At 40.2% G+C, this 19,745-nt stretch overlaps 1 protein-coding gene across 1 annotated transcript in view; it reads left to right on the top strand.

Moving 5' to 3' along the window:
• Window positions 1-3,826: 3,826 nt before the first annotated feature.
• Window positions 3,827-19,745, top strand: part of kpna4 (karyopherin alpha 4 (importin alpha 3)) — a 31,004-nt gene continuing 15,085 nt past the window's right edge. Inside the window, exons 1-8 of the mRNA XM_078209030.1 lie at window positions 3,827-4,432; window positions 15,889-15,933; window positions 16,298-16,387; window positions 17,451-17,480; window positions 17,565-17,617; window positions 18,764-18,859; window positions 18,990-19,075; window positions 19,502-19,588. Of these exons, the coding sequence (XP_078065156.1) occupies window positions 4,373-4,432; window positions 15,889-15,933; window positions 16,298-16,387; window positions 17,451-17,480; window positions 17,565-17,617; window positions 18,764-18,859; window positions 18,990-19,075; window positions 19,502-19,588 (547 nt within the window). The 5' untranslated portion in view covers window positions 3,827-4,372. The remainder of the gene's footprint in view (window positions 4,433-15,888; window positions 15,934-16,297; window positions 16,388-17,450; window positions 17,481-17,564; window positions 17,618-18,763; window positions 18,860-18,989; window positions 19,076-19,501; window positions 19,589-19,745) is intronic.

The following is a 19,745-nucleotide window of genomic DNA, read 5'->3' as shown; positions in this document are numbered from 1 at the left end:
ACACAGCATAAGGGAACCCTTGTGGGGTCAAATACAACCAACTGGCGCCTTAAACAGACCCCAACTCCTCTAAATAATGAAAAGGTATCCCAGAAAGAGGGGAACATCAGGATAAACCCCAAATCCAAGATATTGCGTAACAGTGTACATTCTCATAGGACCAGAGCTACACAGCTCACGGAAAGAGCGGGGATAAAATAAAGCCCAGGTATCTAAACTCACCCTCAAGCCCTACAAATAACAGAATACCTTCTGCTAGGAGTATAAAGTCCACATCTACCAAATATGAATTTTTAAAATTGCTGCTATCCATGCTTACACAGCCTAAGAAAGTAAGAGACAGTGCGACAGATAAAAGAGGCAATAAGCCAACAAATCTCACACCACACTTAGGTTCACAACAAAATCAGCCTCACTGGAGGTACCGCCTAAACACCACCATCAGCCAGAAAATGTAACTCATCTTCCACCAAGGAGATCCCACCAACTGGAAGAAGGAGAATTGTCAAGACATCCACAAATGGGATATCTCAGGGAGGTACAATCCCCCTTCTCTCAACAAGATGAGGGAAAACTTGTAGGACTGAATATAACAAGATGGAGCCCATATCAACACACCACTGACCCAGGTAAGGAAAGGAAACCTCAGAGAGCGAGGAACACCAGGATAAGACTATGGACACAAGATGTGGTTTGACAGTGTACACTCTCACATTCAGGATATCAAGAACAGAGCTACATAACTTCATAGAAGACATTCAGTTACACTCAGGCCTGCAGACAACAGGGTGCACCCCCCCCACCCCACCCCACCCCACCGCCCTCCAACCCATTAGGGGAACCTAAATCTCAAGAAGGAGAGTTGTCCCCTCAAAAAGGGACATCTCAGGGAAGGATAACCTACTCCCTCATCTAATACATTCTCCACAGGATCCAGGAACAGATAATCAAAGTAGCTACTGCCCTAACCTACCCAGCCAAGCTATGCTTAGAACAATAACACAATTAAAAGGGCCGGCAGGTCAAGAGTACTCACACCAACCATTGGCTTCAAACAAAGCAAATTTCCCCTATCGGCAGTCACACCAGAGGTGACACTCAACTCCGCCGTCAACAGGATTCCAACTATCACAGAAACCCTAGCAACAGGAGGAGTCCTCCAGATATCCACAGTCAGGATATCTCAGGGAAGGACAAAAACCTCTTCCTCCCAACAGGATCATGTGCTCACCATACATTCCAGCAGCCAAAGTACCAAGTAGCCAAGGTCACAATCCAGCCAAGAAAAATATAGGAAACCAACAAAGAAAGGCTAGACAACCAAGGATTCCACCCCACCCCCACCCCTGACCATGCACCCCGAAATATTTCCCACAACTCCAGCTACTATAGAGACTCCAACAACAATAAAACCCAGTCTTCATCAGGAAACATGATCTGTCTGTACCTTCACGCAAAACCAACAAGGATTCTTTAAACCCAATATAACAAAAACACAAAAGAAAAACAGAACACCATTAGTTCTAAAGGATGTTTTCCTCGCCAACTATGAGAACTTATAAGGCCATACCCACCACCTCTATATCAAATTGCCTGCCACCACCCTGCTGTGACACTACTCATACTATCCATAAATGAAGTAAAGGATACCATATCATGTAAACCTCCATTATAAATGCCAGGATTACAATACAAAAGATAAATATTGCACAACCCTGATGCCAAACAACTGTCCTAGCATGCTCCCCAACAGCACGCTGGAGACACATTATCAGTTCACAAATAAAGGAAACATCTCTATATTACACTAGACTCTAAGGATTTAAATTTGACACAGAACCAGGAGCAGGGTACGCAGACCCTCTTGCCCATCTGCTCCTCCGGTACCACATGAGAAGACCAAAATTGACTGTAAATGGTAGCACACTTTAAACTAAAGTCTCCCTTGTTTACCTCCAAAGCATTCTGGTGGATGAGTTCTATTATAAATAAATGGATATCCTTGGCTTTCAAAGAATAACAGCATAAAAGGCAACATAAGCCTCAACACTCATATATCAAACACCATTATCAGGATAAAAGACATCACAAAATCAGGATTATAAAGGGGAGTAGTTCAGGATGAATGATGAACTGCAGGATAATACAGCCAGCCACGGAGCTTGGAAAGTCCAAAGTCTTGACAGGATTGTTCAGCGACATCAAGGATCCATCCATAGTTTCAGAGAGGTCTCTACACCTCAGTTATGTCGTCATTCAGAAGCCCCGGCAGACAGAGACCTAGGCCCCACCAGATATAGAAGTCCCATCAAACCCAGCTGCCTCCAGCCCTTCTCGATTAACAGAGATCAAGACAACATAAGACCAGTGATCAAAGTATATAACCAACCCCAGGTATTCAAAATCATGAGGGATCTGGATAGAGTACATAGGGAGAAACTGTTCACATCTGTGAAAGGGTCAAGAATGAGGGAGCTCAGAATTAAGGTTCTTGGCGAAAGAAGTAAACGCTTGAGAAAAAACATTTTCGGCAGCGAATGGTTAAGGTGGGGCAGCATAGTGGTTAGCATTGCTGCCTCACAGCACGCGGGACCCAATTTCGATTTCAGCTTTGGGCGACTGTGTGACTAGTTTGCACATTCTCCCCTTGTCTGTGTGGATTTCCTTCATGTGCTCCGGTTTCCTTCCACAGTCCAAAGTTGTACAGGTTAGGTGGATCGGCCATGCTTAATTATCTTAGTATGCAAAGATGTGTAGGTTAGGGGGATTAGCGGGATAAATGTGTAGGGTTACAGGGACAAGGCAGGTGGTGGGCCTGGGTAAGATGCTCTGTCGGAGAGTTGGTCCCAATGCAATAGGCCGAATGGCCTCCTTCTGCATTGTAGGGATTCTTTGAATGCACCACTTGCAAGTGTGATGGCAACAAATTCAATTGAGACATTTGAGGGGTGGCACAGTGGTTAGCACAGCTGCTTCAGTGCCAGGGACCCAGGTTCAATTTCTGACTTGGGTGACTTGTCTGTGTGGAGGCTGCACGTTCTCCCCGCGTCTGCATGGGTTTCCTCAGTGCGCTCTGATTTCCTCCCACAGTCCGAAAGACATGCCGGTTAGGTGCATTGGCCATGCTAAATTCTCCATCAGTGTACCCAAACAGGTGCCAGAGTGTGGCGACTAGGGGATTTTCACAGTAACTTCATTGCAGCGTTAATGTAGGCCTACTAATGACACTAAAACTTAAAAAAAAACATTTAAAATTGAATTAGACTATTATCTGAAAATAGAGGATGTGCAGGTTTACAGGGAGAGGGAAGGGAAAGACAGAAAGTGAATTGCTCATTTGGAGAGCTGGCGTAGAAAGGATGGGCTGAATGGCCTCCTTCTGAACTGTAACGAATCTGTGGTATATATTTTTTCATACCGGGCAGTATATCCTAGCGAATTTACACCATATCCCATATTCTGGTGCCTAACATCCCCCTAGTGTGGCAAGCTCAGAACGGCACACACTACTCTAAATATGGTCGTATTGAGATTTCAAATAGATTAATTGTTAAATGTCCACTTTTACATTGAATACCTGATATCACCAAACGTGTTATTCCCAGCGTTAAAACCTTTTAAAGTTGTTGGGTGAAATTCTTCAGAAGTCAAATTGTTTTTGGCGGAAGGGACTGCGAACAGGAAACCTGACCACAGAACTAGGAATTGTACATGAATGTTTTAAACCCTTGAAGGCCTTGCGCACACAGCTGGAGCTCGCCGGGGGCACACAGGAAAATAGCGCCCTCCAGCCCGGGTCCGCCTGGAACTGCAAATTCCTCTCGCTGGCGCCGCGGGCCCACAGCACAGCAGAAGCAAAACACGCACTCACTCCAATATGGCAGCCGGAGGCGCGGTTGCTAGGGCGGCGGTCACAGGAAGATCGGGCTGGGAAGCGCGGTTGCTGAGAAGGGGAGGAGTAGCGGCCTGCTCGCTGCCGAGTTCGCAGAAAGAAGGCGTTGAATTGTTGAGGCCAGGGGGTGTGGGATCGAAGGTTGTCGGTGAAAGCAGCGGGACGGACGGATTCAGCCAGAGGCAGCGCCCCCTGTGCCCGGAGGACCGCTTCGCACCGCGATTGTTCCCCTCCCCTCCTCCTCCCCCCCCGGACCTTGGCCTCACTGGGAGGCGGCGCACCAATCAGCGCCTCTCTTACTGCGAGCTGCCCATTGCGGTGAAAGCGAGGCTGGAGTGTTTTACCGGCATTTTGGCTGATTGTGGTGAAGCAAAGTGAGGGGGGAAAGGCAGGTGGAAGAGCTGGTGCTGCTCATTGTTTCCTTTTCAACGTCGGTCATTAAATAGAGCGATAAGTTTACTTCTCCAGAAGCGCACGGCAATGGCGGACAACGACAAGCAGCGGCTGAAGAATTTCAAGAACAAAGGGCGGGATCTGGAGGTGAATGAGGGTTTTTTTTTATTGTTCATTTTACTGTTTGTGGCGGTGCCGCCGCCGCTGCCGCCGCAGTGACGTCTTTAGTAATTTGTGAGTAACCCCGAGTCAGGCCTGTCTGAGGCCTAACTGAACCTCCAGGCGTGAGCAGGGCAACCAGGCGGAGACGTTGGAAGTTAAGAGGATACGTCAATAAAGAGGGTTTAAAGTAACTTGGTTCTGCAGCAGGATTCCGGATTGCCGTGTCCAGCTATAAAACCGAGCTCGCAAACCAGCCAGCCACAAGCACTTGGCGTTTTCCTGGATGAGGAAAATGTGCCGACTGCCCGTGTTTAAGTGTTATATAAGTTTCCGATTTGAAAACCGAGTGAGTGTTCTAAAACGATGCCGCAGGTAAAACTTGAGCACCACCAACGCATTTTTTTTGTAGGTGTATAACTTTTTATCAACGCACCGGTTCAAATTGAAAGGTAAATCCTCCTTCTGAAAGTCAGTTTCCACCCAGGCACACTATTGTAAATAATTAGTGTTACACTCTTTTTCAAGATTATTTAGAAAGCAAATAGTAAAACAACGACTCTCTTAGGAATATAAATTCCCAGTTAACAATTGTCTCATGCAGCACAGCGCGGTCTACATTCTCGGAAAATGATAAGACAATCATTACAGAACCTGCAGCATGCGGAAGGTTTTTATTAATTAAGGTTTTTGTTTATTTAATCAAATAATACCTAGGAGTGAATAGGTACTTAGAAAGTTGTGAATAACCTGTACATCGTGGAAGTAATACACATGGACGGATTACAGTATTAGTTGTTTTTACATAACATGTACTGTAATGTACTTCACGTAATTTTATTTAATTGCGAATCATTTGGCTGATGTCAGCATACTTTGTGTTTGAACTTATAGCATTGATTCCTCGAAGGTATTGCTAAAATATGTTTGTATTACAGAAATGATCCTTTTGAGAGTTGGAGCTATAATGAGGGCTACCATTGTGACAGGACTTTATCTTCTGTTCCCTTCTCTCTCCATCAGAAGAGTTAACAGTAATTACGTGGATGTAATTGAGTCCTGTTGGCTTTTAACTACACTTTTTTTTCACTTCCCAGGACTGTAGTGTTTGGGTGCTAATTGAGACTTGGTATGGGGTGACAAGTTTTAAGAAATTATTTTGCAACAGTTTAAAGGTACTATATTCGTAACGGAATTGGAAAAACACTTTCAGGGACCAGATTATTTTTTCAAGCAAATTGATAAAACATATGTGTTTCCTTTTTGTTGATAACTAAATGTAGCTGTACAGTCTGTTGTTGAGAAACACATTATCAATGAAAAATAGTGCATGGTTTCGCTTCATGGAGAAACTAAGGGAACATTTCCAACTGAAGTCTGATCAGTTTTGAATATTCGGGTCCTCAGCTTTTCGAGCCACCTGAGTCAATAAGGCATCAAAAGAACAACCTGCCACTCTTGACAGGAAAAGACCCAAAATGCTTTACAGGATTGTAATCAGTTAAAAATTGATACTCGGTCAAAGAAGGTGATCTTATAATAATCGGACAAGTGATTTAAAGCTTCATCAAATTGATCATTTTTTTGAGGGGGGGAAAGGTGGAGATGAGAAGATGGGGGGGATTCCAGAGCTTAGTCCAAACAGTTGTAGATATGGCTTCCAATGGAATGATAAAGAGTGAAGGATGTACAGGAGGTCATAGTTGGGGAAGTGCTGAGTTCTTGCTGGGTTATAGAGATGGAGAAGGCAGAGGCCAGAGAGAGACATGAACATATGGATGAGAATCTTAAATTTGAGGCATTGGTGGTTCAGGAGCCAAGGAGATCAGAAAGCATGCTTGATTGGTGAGCAGAGTTTTGTTTATGGAGAGTGGAAGGTGGCAGGTTGTCTATGTGGACTTGGAAAATATCCTTTATTTATCTGAAGCTTTCAAAGTTTAATTAGAGTTTCTTCTGAGTGTTTCAATTGCAGCAACAACTTCTATTTATATAGTGCCTCTAACACAGTGAAGCATTTCAAGGTGCTTCACGGGAACATTATAAAAGAAAATGACACTGAGCCACATCAGGTGATATTTGGTCAGCTGACCTGAAGCTTGGTCAAAGAGGTAGGTTTTAAGGAGGACGGTAGGTAGTGACAGTATTCCAGATTAGGGCCAATGTGACTGAAAGAGTGCCACTATATGATGTAGGAACAGAATTAGGACATTCGGTCCAATATTGGAGCAATTAAACTCGAGGATGCTTGTGGCCAGAATTACAGTACAAATATCTCCGAGGGTTGTGAGGCTGGAGAAGATTAGAGATAGGAAGGGGAAGGGACAAGGCCATGGAGAGGTTTTAAAACCAGCATGAGAATTTTAAAATCAAGTTGTGTTTGACTGGGAGCTTGTGTGAATCAACAAGTGCAGGGGTGATAGGGGAATGTGATTTGGTGAGTTAAATGGGGACAGCAGAATTTTGGATGATAAGTTTCAGGGTTGAATGTGGGAATATAACTAGGAATGCATTGGAATTGTCAAGTCTAAAGGTAATGAAGGCATGAATGGGGGTTTCCCCAGCTGAGCTGATACAGGCAAGTTGGGTGATTATACCCAGGTGGAAATAGACAAACTTACTGATGGCATGAATGTGAGATTTAGTTCATCTTGGTATCAAATGTGACATCAGTTACTCTAGTACTTGGTATCAAAAAACAAATTTACATGTTTATTTTGGCCAGTTCACCGTTGATTCTGGTGTTAATAATCAGAAAAATCAGTGTTATAATTTATGTCCAAAATGTTATGGTAGGGAATACTTTCTTCTAAAAGTGTACACCAATACAGTTGATTACAGTGAATTTTCAATCAGGGTGTTGACCTTGGCTCAGTGCTTGCACTCTTACCTCTCTGGCAAAGGTTTGTATGTTCATGCCCCACTCTAAGGCCTTGAGTTCAATCCAGGCTGGTTCTTGAGTCCCAACACTGTCAACAGCTTTATATTGAGTGAGATGTTAAATCTTATCTTTCTGATGGCACAAAAGGTCCTATGACACTTTTTGAAAAAGAGTACAGGAGTTCCCCTGGTTTCCTGGCCAATATTTATCCCTTAACAAGAACCAAAGAAACAGATCTAATTATTTAATCCACTGCTTTTGTTTTTGTGCAAATTGGTTCTGAATTTTCTACAACAGTGACAGCACTTCAAACAATTGCTTAATTGCCCATGATACATTTTTCAACTTCCCAGGCTCATGAAAGACACTGGGTCACAACTTCCAAGGAGTGGCAATCACCACTGGATTCAAGCTGCACTCTTTTTTCACCTTGCACCCATTTCTGGCCCAGACTTCCAAGCCAGGCCTCTTCAAAAATGCACGGCGTACTTATTCTGAAGTGTTTGGTAAGGTAGAATCATCAGGGGAGGCCAAGCTATGTCCCATTTTACACCGTAAGAAGTCTCACAACACCAGGTTAAAGTCCAACAAGTTTATTTGGTAGCAAAAGCCACTAGCTTTCAGAGCGTTGCTCCTTCATCAGGTAAGTGGGAGTTCTGTTCACAAACGGGGCATATAAAGACACAAACTCAATTTACAAAATAATGGTTGGAATGCGAGTCTTTACAGGTAATCAAGTCTTAAAGGTACAGACAATGTGAGTGGAGAGAGGATTAAGCACAGGTTAAAGAGATGTGTATTGTCTCCAGCCAGAACAGTTAGTGAGATTTTGCAAGCCCAGGCAAGTCGTGGGGGTTACAGATAGTGTGACATGAACCCAAGATCCCGGTTGAAGCTGTCCTCGTGTGCAGAACTTGGCTATCGGTCTCTGCTCAGGGACTCTGTTGTTATGTGTCGTGAAGGCCGTCTCGGAGAACACTTACCCGAAGATCAGAGGCCGAATGCCTGTGACCACTGAAGTGTTCCCCAACAGGAAGACAACGCTCTTGCCTGGTGATTGTCGAGTGGTGTTCATTCATCCGTTGTCATAGCGTCTGCATGGTCTCCCCAATGTACCATGCCTCGGGACATCCTTTCCTGCAGCGTATCAGGTAGACAACGTTGGCCGAGTTGCAAGAGTATGTACCGTGTACCTGGTGGATGGTGTTCTCACGTGAGATGATGGCATCCGTGTCGATGATCCGGCACGTCTTGCAGAGGTTGCTGTGGCAGGGTTGTGTGGTGTCATGGTCACTGTTCTTCTGAAGGCTGGGTAGTTTGCTGCGGACAATGGTCTGTTTGAGGTTCTGCGGTTGTTTGAAGGCATGAAGTGGGGATGGCCTTGGCGATCCAGTACTTGACCGGAGCGGAGAAGCTACGACATCTTCTCCGGAGCCTTCAACATGTCATTGAAGATGAACATCTCGTGTGTTGGCCCTAATCTGGAATACTGCCACTACCTCACCTTCCTCTTTTAAAATACTCCTTAAAACCTACCTCTTTGACCAAGCTTTAGGTCAGCTGACCAAATATCACCTGACGTGGCTCAGTGTCATTTTCTTTTATAATGTTCCTGTGAAGCACCTTGAAATGCTTCACTGTGTTAGAGGCACTATATAAATAGAAGTTGTTGTTGCTGCAATTGGGGGCGGGGGGGCCTTTGGAACGATCTGAAATAAATACAGAATATGCTGGAAATACACAGATCTGACAGCATCTGTGAAGAGAGAAACAATGGTTTTGATGAAAGGTCATCGACTTGAAGCGATAACTCTGTTTCTCTTTCAAATGCTGCCAGGTGTGCTGAGTATTTCCAGCACTTTCTATTTCAGATTTCCAGCAGCAACAGCATTTTGATTTTATGTTTCTGAACATGGTTTATCGTGTTCTGTAAATTAGGGCCTTTAATTTATATGAAAGTAATATGACCACAACATTATTTCTCTGGGAGAGAAATATGTGAGTGAAGCTTAGGGTTAGTTATTTCATGATTTTCTCTGTATGGTCATTGTGATGATGGATTTCGCTGCTGAGGAATAGAATAAGTTTCTCATTTAGAATACCCAGTGTCCAGATTAGTCACCAGTGTATGTCTCATGTTGAAGGGAGCAGCATTCAATTCCAGAGCAACGCCCTTATGGGAAAACCACTCCATACATAGAAGCTGCCAAAATAATAGGGCATATATATGCATACATAATAATTGTGGACCTGTACACTTAATTGACTACATTTGGTTGTGCAAAATCAACACTGGAGTCCTTAAAACCAGTAAACCTTCTCATCTAAACAGGATTTAACTGACAAGAAAAGTGTGTTTTGAACCATTAACTTTCTTATTTCACTTGGTTCAAAACAGGATGGTGAACCATAAAATCATATCCATAATTAGTTTGAGTTTCAACTGATACTGCATTTGGCTTTTGAAAATCCGAACTAGAAAATTTGTGAATGCATCATGGTTCATATCAGTCAAGACATAAAAGGTTGCAAATTTCAGCTTCTCCACTTGTCACCAATTGTTTAATTGCTTGTTGCTTGGGATTGTTTCACTTTCTCACTTTGTTAGTGCTGGATGAGCATAGTTGTCAGAATAAGTAAAATGTAATAATTTGGGAAGTATGTGACTTTTTTGAAAAATTGCCAGTTGATTCAAAAGCTCCATCACCGTAGCTCCGTAGAGCCTGATACGATATGTGCTACGTGATATTTAGTACTTCTGGGGGTAAAAAAGGATGAGTGCTTTAAACTGATGTGCATTTTTTGCATAATTTAATTACTTGCACGTGTTAATTTAAAATGTGTTGAGTAGTACACCGTACTGGTATTAAGGCATTGAAGGTAGTATCTACAGTTTCGACATTGATCCGACCTTTGTGATCAAGTTCATGGTAGATGCAGAGAGGGTCAAGTGCCACCCTATGAGAGTGGTAAACAAGAGAGGTCAACATAAGCTCTGTCTTGACAGTGTTATGGAGCAATATTTGATAGAGACCTGGAAACGTATTTTCTCTTCACTCTCAGCCAGAACCTGTCTCGAATGCAAGAAGGTAAAGATATTGGAGAAGCTAAAATCTTAAATTAGGCCGTGATTGTTGGTAAATTATTCTGTCGAAGACACGTGGTTCCTTTGTGGTTTATTGGTACACGCCAAGGCATGGGACATAATACATGGGAATAGAATTTATTTCCATTTAAGGCACCCAGTATCAATAAGGTGTAGTACAGGTGTAGGTTTGCATTCCTGCACTACCTAAAACATGCTTCGGTTTGACAAAAAAATGTCCTATGTTGAATCAAAATGCTGTTTATCACTGGAAATTGAGGCTATTTTATGTAATGAGCCCTTGCCTGTTGGAAGCTCTATTGAATAATCCAAGTTCACTTCAGTTAGGATCTTTGAGAAAGATGTATTCATCTCATTGGTCTAAATTGCATATTCCCAGGATGTGCCTTTGAATGTAGGATAACCTGAAGTATCAGTTTATTCCTCTGCCGTCTCTGAGGAATGGATCTACATAAAATTTTAACAAAAATAATTAATTGCATTAAAGTAAGAGTGTGCTACTTAAATTACTGCAATTTATGATTAACTAGGAGCTGTGAACAAACTTCAAATACGTGAAATGAATCTTAAAAGCTTCAGCTGGAAACTTTTCATCAGTCCTCTTCCCTAAACTATTCCTTTTAGTTCAGGTTTTGCCTTTTTTAATTTGCATGTAATGGGGTGGAGATAGTGAAAGGAAGGGAGTTGGTAAAAACTGAAAAGTAGCTCAGCAATGATCTGTGATATGCAAAGTCTGATAAGTGAGAGGGATTAATGAAAGACATGCTCAGTTGAGTGGGGGACTTTCTCTGCAAGAGCAGGGGATTGTGATAGAAATAGTGAGGGTTAAGCTTCTTGAGTTCTCTGGCCAAGGACAGGTCTGACTGACAGCACCACAACCATCAGGATAAGGAGACAGTCCCAAATTCACCCAGCTGCAATGGGGATCAAAACATGTGCTGTTAGCACCATAAGAAGTAGGAGTCGGCTGTTCGGCCCCTTGAGCCTGCAATAGGATCATAGCTGATCCAACATTCCTCACCTGTTCTGTACTGTAGGGATTCTATGATGATTCACCTCCACTTTCCTGCCCTTTCCCCGTAACTCTTTATTCCCTTATTGATCAAGAATTTCAATGAGATCACCTCATTATTCTTAATTTCAGTGAGTAGAGTCCCAATCTGTTTCACCATTGCTGATCAGATAATCCTCCTCCATACCGAAGATCGTCCTAGTGAATCTTCTCTGAAAAGTCTTCAATGAAATAATATCTTAAATTTTATCCCAATTAGTTTGTCTAAAACTGCTCAGAGTACTTGAGATGTAGTCTCACCAGTACCTTGTTCAGTAGCAGAAAGACTTCTCTATTCTTATGCTCCAACCCTTTTGAATTGCCAACATTTTATTAGACTACCTGATTACCTGTGTGCTAGTTTTCTTTGCTTCGTGCAGAAGTATCCCCAAGTCCCTTTTGTGTTGCCGCTTTCTGTAGCTTTTCTCCATTTAAATAATGCTGTTTTTTTTTGTTCTCCCTTCCAAAATGAACAGCTTCATAGTTTCCCACATTATGCTCCACTTGCCAACTTTTTGTCCTCTTACTTAACCCATCAGCATCTCTTTATAAGTTGTTTGTATCCCTCTCAGAACTTGCCTTTCCATCAATTTTTGTGTTGTCTGTAAATTTGGCTACAGTATATTTGCTTCCTTCCTCCAAGTCATTAATGTGCATTGCAAACAGTTGCGATCCCAGCACTGATCTGTGGGACCCCATGGGTTACAGGTCGCCAACCTGAAAAAGAACCCCTTATTCCCACTCGCTGCTTCCTGTCTATTAGCCAATTCTTTATCCATGTCGATATGCTACCTTCAACTCCATGGGCTCTTCTGACTTAACCTTTTGTGAGGTACCTTATCAAATGCCTTCTGGAAATCCAAATACAATACATCTACTGGCTCCCTCCTCTCTTGTTTAGACATTCTTGAAAAACTAATAAATTAGTCCGACATGGGTTCCCTTTTATGAAGTCATGTTGACTCTGCTTGATTAGATTATGATTTTCCAAATGTGCTATTACTTCCTTAATAATCCCAACATTTTTCTAACAATAGATGTTTTGCTAACTGGCCTATAGTTATCCACTTTTTGCCTCCCTCCCTTTATGAACAAGGATATCATATTGACAGTTCTCCAATCCTCCAGGATTTCTCCAGAAACACAATTTTTGAAAAAGTGCAATTGCAGCTAATGCATCCACTATCTCTGTAGCTACTTGTTTTAGGATTCTTGGATGCAAACCATCTGGGCCAGGGGACTTATCTCCTTTTAGCTTCATTAGTTTGACTAATATTATTTATGTAGTGATGGTACTTAATTCCTTCCCCGTATTCTTTAGTATTAATTACTTTATTTTCAAAGTAATTTCACCGTAAAGACTGATGCAAAATATTTGTTTAACTCCTCTGCCATTTCTTTGTTTACCCATAACTATCTCCCCAGATTCATTTTCTGAGGGGCCGATGTTCACCTTAACCTCTGTCTTCCTTTTTATATATTTAAAGAAACTCATATTGTCAGATTTTATATTCCTCACTAGTTTGCCCTCGTCGTTTATTCTGTCTTTCTTTATTATGTTTTTAGTTCTCCTTTGCTAGATTCTGAATTTATCCCAGTCTTTGGAGCTACCACTGACTTTTACCTCATATCTTTTTCTTTCAATTTAATACTGTCCAAACTTCCTTGGGTTAGCCATAATTGATTTATCCCTCTCTTAGAATCTTTCCTTCTTACTGGGATATATTTTTGTTGAGAGTCATGACTTACCTCCTTAAATGTCTGCCACTGCTTGCTCACTGTCTTTCCTGCTAATCTGTCTACCCAGTCCACGTTAGCTAACTCTTATCCCCATTTTATTGTAATTCCCTTTATTAAAGTTAAACACAGTTGTTTCCGATCCAAGGTTCTCACACTGAAACTGAATATTAAATTCTATCGTGTTATGATTACTACTTCCTGGGAGATCTTTTACTCTGAGGTCATTCATTACCCCTTACAAGATCCAAGATAGCCTGTTCCCTGGTTGGCTCCATGGCATATTGCTGTAGGAAACTATCCCTAATTCACTCTATGAATTTGTTGTAGCTACCCGTTACAACTTGATTAACCCAATCAACATAAAGATTAAAGTCACCCATAATTATTGCTCTATTGTTTTTACATGATCCTATTATTTGTTGATTTATATCCTTTACTATGTGTAGCTGCTGTTTGAGGGTTTATACACTGCTACCAAAGTCTTCCTCTTGCTGTTTTTTTTTACCTCCACCCAAATGGATTGTACATCATCCGAGTCTAGATCACCTCACAACTGTCTTCCATTTCATCTCTGGTTAACAGTGCTATCCCACCACCTTTTTTCCTTCTGCCTATCTCTCCAAAAAGTCAAAAATCCCTGAATATTAAGTTCCCAGTTTTGATCTTTTAACTATGTCTTGGGCTATGAAATTATATCCAATTACCTCAATTCTTCGTAGAATCCTCCACACTCAGTTCTGTTTTCTCTCCATAGGTGCTGTCAGACCTGCTGAAACTTTCTAGCATATTCTGTGTTTTAAGATTCCAGCACCCACAGTCATTTGCTTACATCTTAGTTTTGAGCAAAAGTAAAAACCCTGGATGAAAGATAATATTTTAATTAAATTGAAAGGAAAATAAAATTGAAAATATATTTAAACATGATCTTGCTTCAACAAACCGAGTTGCTGTGGGAAATAGAAGAGGTCAAACAAAAAATTCCTCCACAGTTCTGCCAGTAGTCAGAGCCTGGAACTGCATGAAGATCTACAGCTTGACTTAAAAGATTCTAATATCACAGACTTGCCTTAAAGTGGGGAAAACCTAGGAGACATAGGAGCCATTCAGCCCATCAAATCTGCTCTGCTCCGATCTGATCATCTTCAACTCCCATTTTCCACCGTATCCCGATAATCCTTGATTCCCTTACTGATTAAAAATCTGCTTGTCTTGAACATAATGACCCAGCCTCTCATCTCTATGGTAAAGAATTCCATAGATTCACTACCCTCTGAGAGAAGAAATTTCTCCAACTCTGGGCAGCCTCTTAGTCTTAAGATTATGCCCTCCAGTCCTAGATTGTCCAACAAGGGAAACTACCTCTCAGCATCTCCCCTGTCAAACCCCTGAGAATCCTATATGTCTCAATAAGGTCACCCTCTCATTCTCAATATTAACTTATCACAGGTAGGGACACAGTTGGCATTGAAGTACTGACAGGACCTGGTGTTACTTTTGAATGAAAAGATAATATGTCCTGATTTAATATGTAGCTATTAATTTGAACCTTTTGCAGTTCATGTGTTGTGTGTTTGTTTCCATTGTCAAACAAATAAGCATTTATTACAGACATGTTTTCTGCTTGAATACATTCTCATGGGATGATATGTTTTTAGGAATACTTTATAGAATTTTACGATCTTTATTTTCTGCTTTGGTGATAACTTAATTTTTCTTAGAATTCCTCAACTGAATGTTCACATTGTAGAACAGTGCCACTTCAGTTAGTTGGAAGACGAATTTGAAACTCTAAAAATAGTTGCTACCTATTTTGATTTGACATGTTGAACTTCCAAGAAACTGCTTTAGGCTCTCAGTTACCTGGAGCTGAGTTTAGTTCTATACAAAGTCAGATACCTCGTTAAAGTGGTCATTCTGTATATATCAACTTGGTAAGAAGTCTCACAACACCAGGTTAAAGTCCAACGGGTTTATTTGGTAGCACAAGCCACTAGCTTTCGGAGCGTTGCTCCTTCATCAGGTAAGTGGGAGTTCTGTTCACAAACAGGGCATATAAAGAGACAAACTCAATTTACAAAATAATGGTTGGAATGCAAGTCGTTACAGGTAATCAAGTCTTAAAGGTACAGACAATGTGAGTGGAGAGAGGATTAAGCACAGGTTAAAGAGATGTGTATTGTCTCCAGCCAGGACAGCTAGTGAGATTTTGCAAGCCCAGGTGGCATCTCCACATTATATTAACTTGGCCAGAGCAAATCAGTTAGTTCGTATTTGACCTTGAACGAACAGCCTAACCCACTTCTGCCGTATATCATTACATTTTCTTGTGGCCTTCTGTAAGATGTCAATTAAAAGCAAGAACTCAAGTTGCTTCCTTGCCTAGCTGTAGGATCAAACGGTGGACTATCCTAGTCTGTCTTGGTCAGGATGACATTTTGCATTATCACAAAGTGGTTGAAAAGATCTGCATTAGTTTAACTATTCATTTAAATGGCATTAGCTTACTGTTTAGACTCATAATTGCATTCTGTTTACTGTAAACATTGAGTTTTGTGATCATCATGCTAGAGTAACAGTTTTACTTGAAGAACTTCATGATTTAAATAGCATTACAATTTGTTGTCGTCTGGAAGGCAAACCAAATTTACTATAAACATTTTTTTCTTTAGTCTATGAGAAGACAACGCAATGAGGTGGTTGTAGAACTAAGAAAGGTAAGAAGAGTTTTTGTTAAAACCCATCACTGCTGCAAAAAGAAATTGAGATTTATGTTTAGCACCTAAGTCTAATTCTGTTTAAATGAGGTTATAAAGTTTAATATATTAGCTTATGATTAAATATTTTGTACAAATGCAATGTCGCTTGAAACCTTTTAACCTTTGAGTGCCCGCAACATGCTGTGTAGAATGTTAGCTTGTTGCTTTGTATATATGTGGAGAAAATTGAATTGCACACTTGGAGAAGATTGGATTATCACAGCTAAATATACGAGTCATTTGGATTTTTGTTGGCATTTTAAGGTTGCGCTGAAAAATTATTTCTCGCCTGAACAGCAAAATATTTCTCTTTTGTATTTAGAACAAGAGAGATGAACATTTATTAAAGCGAAGAAATGTCCCTCAAGAGGATACTTGCGAAGACTCTGACCTTGATGGTGACATCAGAGTGGTAAATACTTTTGCTGTTGTATAAGTAAATACTCCGTAGAATTTAGGGCTTGAGTTTTGATGCTGAGATTGATGAACTTGGCAGGGGTGAAACCATGCTCCAGTTCATCAATGTTTCACTGTTTAAAAAAGGTATTTGTATGTCATCCATGTTTTAATATATAGTAATTGTATATATTATATCAACCTGTGGTGAAAGTTGTATTTCTAGATTTTAACCGAGTCAAAATAGAAATTCAGGGTCTGAATGTAATCCGGGAGCTTAGAATAATATTTTCAATTAGAGCAACATTTTAATTATTGGCACTGAGAATATTTTTATTTTATGGTGATGATACCACAATTGGAAACCAATCTTGTTATAAAATTTGTGTTGTTAGAATCTCTTGATAATTTATAGCAATTTTGTTCCCCATTTAAGATTTGCTTGTAATTATTTAAATATATAAATAAAATGAATGAAGAGGCACAAGAGATATCATATTCCGATTCAGACAATGATGTCACTCTAATTATTGGTGCAGTCCTCTTAAATATACATCATACTTCATAGAACTTTATCAAGTATCTTAATGTAATTATAACCAGTTTGGGTCCTGTCCAGTGATGAAGTTATAGGTGAATTGCTTTATTGTGAGTTGCAAGGTACTTGGTGGTCTCAAAAAATCTGGTAAACTAAAATGGAAACTTCATATTAGTGCCTTAGGGGAACTTTGTAATTTTTTTTATGGAGGGCTTTCAAAACAATTTTATGTGGTCTTTTTTAGCAGCTTCAGCAAACAATTTTTCTGCTGTCAGCAAATTAGCCGTGACCTTTTTATGTGGTATGCTCCCTAAGCAGATATGCTTGCTTTATTATGTGGTCTGCAGATTATTTTATTCGGTGAATGCAATAAATATAAAATCTATATGTATGTACATTTTGGCTTGAGTTTGATTTATTCAACAGTAAGTTAAATGGTCGATTTGTAATATACCACTTTTTCAAAGAACATTCTCAATTTGAAGTAACTTTTTAAATATAATTTGGAAACTAATGTTTTCTTTTTTTACTCTTTCTGCAGCAAAATACATCATTAGAAGCAATAGTGCAGGTGACTAACTTTAATGTTAAAGTTGAACTTTTATTTGCTGCAGCATGAACTTAAGTATTTACTAATTGTAATTTTGTTGAACAGAATGCTTCCAGTGACAACCAGGGGCTTCAGCTCAGTGCGGTGCAGGCTGCTAGGTGAGATTGTCACACTCTGAACTTCCTTATATTTGATAGAATCTCAAAATAAAAATAACTTGCCTCTGGAAATTATTTTTAGTAAAAACTTAGGCTACTGTTTGTCACCACGAGTGTATATGTTTTTTATCCATTCATGGATTGTGGGCAAAGCTGGCAAGGCCAACATTTATTATACATCCTAATTGCTCTGGAAAAGATTGTGGTGAGCCTTTGCCTTGAATCACGACAGTCAATGTGATGAAGGTACACTGCAGTGCTCTTAGACAGAAGTTGACCCAATGATATGGAAGAAATTGTGATATCTTTCCAAATCAGGTATTTGATGTGGAGGGGGGTGGGGTGGTGTGTCATAAAGGTTATGGGATTGGGATATGCTGTTGAAGGAACCTTACTGAGTTGCTGCAGTGCATCTTGTAAATGACATTTATTTTATTCTGGTTCTCAATCATATACACTCCATCACCAAGATGGCCTGTTTCCACTTCTGTAATATTGCCTGTCTTCATCCCTGCCTCAGCTCATCTGCTGCTGATGTTCTTATCTTTGTTACTCAACTATTCCAGCACTCTAATGGATAGTCTCCCACCTGGTGTCTTCCATAAACTTGAGTTCATCTAAAATTCTGCTGACCGTATCCTACCTCTCAGCAAATCCAGTTCACCCATCATTCCTACATTTTTTTTTATTGCTTCAAGTCTGACAATGCCTCAATTTTACAATCTTTATTTGTTTTCAAATCCTTCCCATCTCTAACTTCCTCCATACTTGCAACTTCTGAGATATTGATGCTTCCCTTCCTGTCCTAGCCTTTTGTGTGCCCTGAATTTTCATTGCTCCATCAATTGCACTCATGCCTCAGCTCCAATCTCTGGAACTCCTTCCCTAAATCTTCCCATCCCTCTACCTCTAAATCTTTTCATCCCTCTATCGTTTTCTCCTATTTTAAAATGCCATTTTAAGCGTACCTCTTTTACCAAGCTTTTGGTTACCTAATATCTCTATTTGGCTACATTCTGTTTAATGCTTCTGTGAAGTGGTATGGGATGTTTTACTACATTAAAGGAGCTGCATAATGAAAAATCGTTGAAGTTAAAAACTTTCCCAGCTTTCAAGTTATCTTTTGCTGTCTATTCCTTTCAACAGAAAGTTGTTGTCCAGTGATCGCAATCCACCGATAGATGACTTAATAAACTCTGGCATTTTACCAATTCTTGTGCATTGTCTAGAACGAGATGACAAGTAAGTGGCAAGCAGTGGCATTTTGATTTAAAATAAACTTTCTTGGCTTCAAATGGTTCTGAAAACTGCATTTCACAGTGCAATGCAGGATGGCCCACAGACTTTGTAATTTGATGTATTTTGTTTATAGTCCTTCATTACAATTTGAAGCAGCATGGGCTTTAACAAACATCGCCTCTGGCACTTCGGAGCAAACACAGGCTGTGGTTAAATCAAGTGAGTGCTGCTTTGTTTTTAGATACCGAGATCGTTTACTCAATTACAGGAGTAAGCCCTTTAAGTATAATTGCAAAGCATTTAAATTAATAATTCTCTAAAGCTTACAGTTCAATTTGAAAACTAATTTGAATTTCAGTTTCATCAAAGTTGTGGCATTTTACTAATGGAATCCTTTAGGTCAGCAGCAGATTTGTTGGTATGTTTTGAATAAAATTTTAAATGTGACTAATTTGTAGTTTAAAAGTTAATTTTGTAAATCCCATCTTTGCTTCTAATTGGACGTTTTCTTTATTGCTGCTGATTCTAAAATCTCAAAAGTTATAAAATTTGAAACAAACTAAAAGGAAACCTCAATGTGCCTGATAGAATCAAGTTGTCTTCCCTTTTACTGCAGTATAAATTTTTCATTGTTCTTCCTCTTAGATGCTGTTCCCCTATTTTTAAGACTGCTGCACTCTCCACATCAGAATGTGTGTGAACAGGCAGTTTGGGCTTTAGGCAACATCATAGGTATGTTCTGTCATTATGATTAAAAGTTTTGGATTTTTCTTTTGCAGTTATTGGGGTAGATTTCAATTTATGACAAGTGTAAAATTGACGTTATGGATCAACTGCACGTGAAAATTGGGAACAGCAACTTTACGGTTGGATAGCACATTAAAAATCT

Source organism: Mustelus asterias, chromosome 3, assembly GCF_964213995.1.
Source record: "Mustelus asterias chromosome 3, sMusAst1.hap1.1, whole genome shotgun sequence".
In the NCBI taxonomy this organism is placed as follows: Eukaryota; Metazoa; Chordata; class Chondrichthyes; order Carcharhiniformes; family Triakidae; genus Mustelus; species Mustelus asterias.
This window is presented reverse-complemented; position numbering and strand designations above follow the sequence as displayed.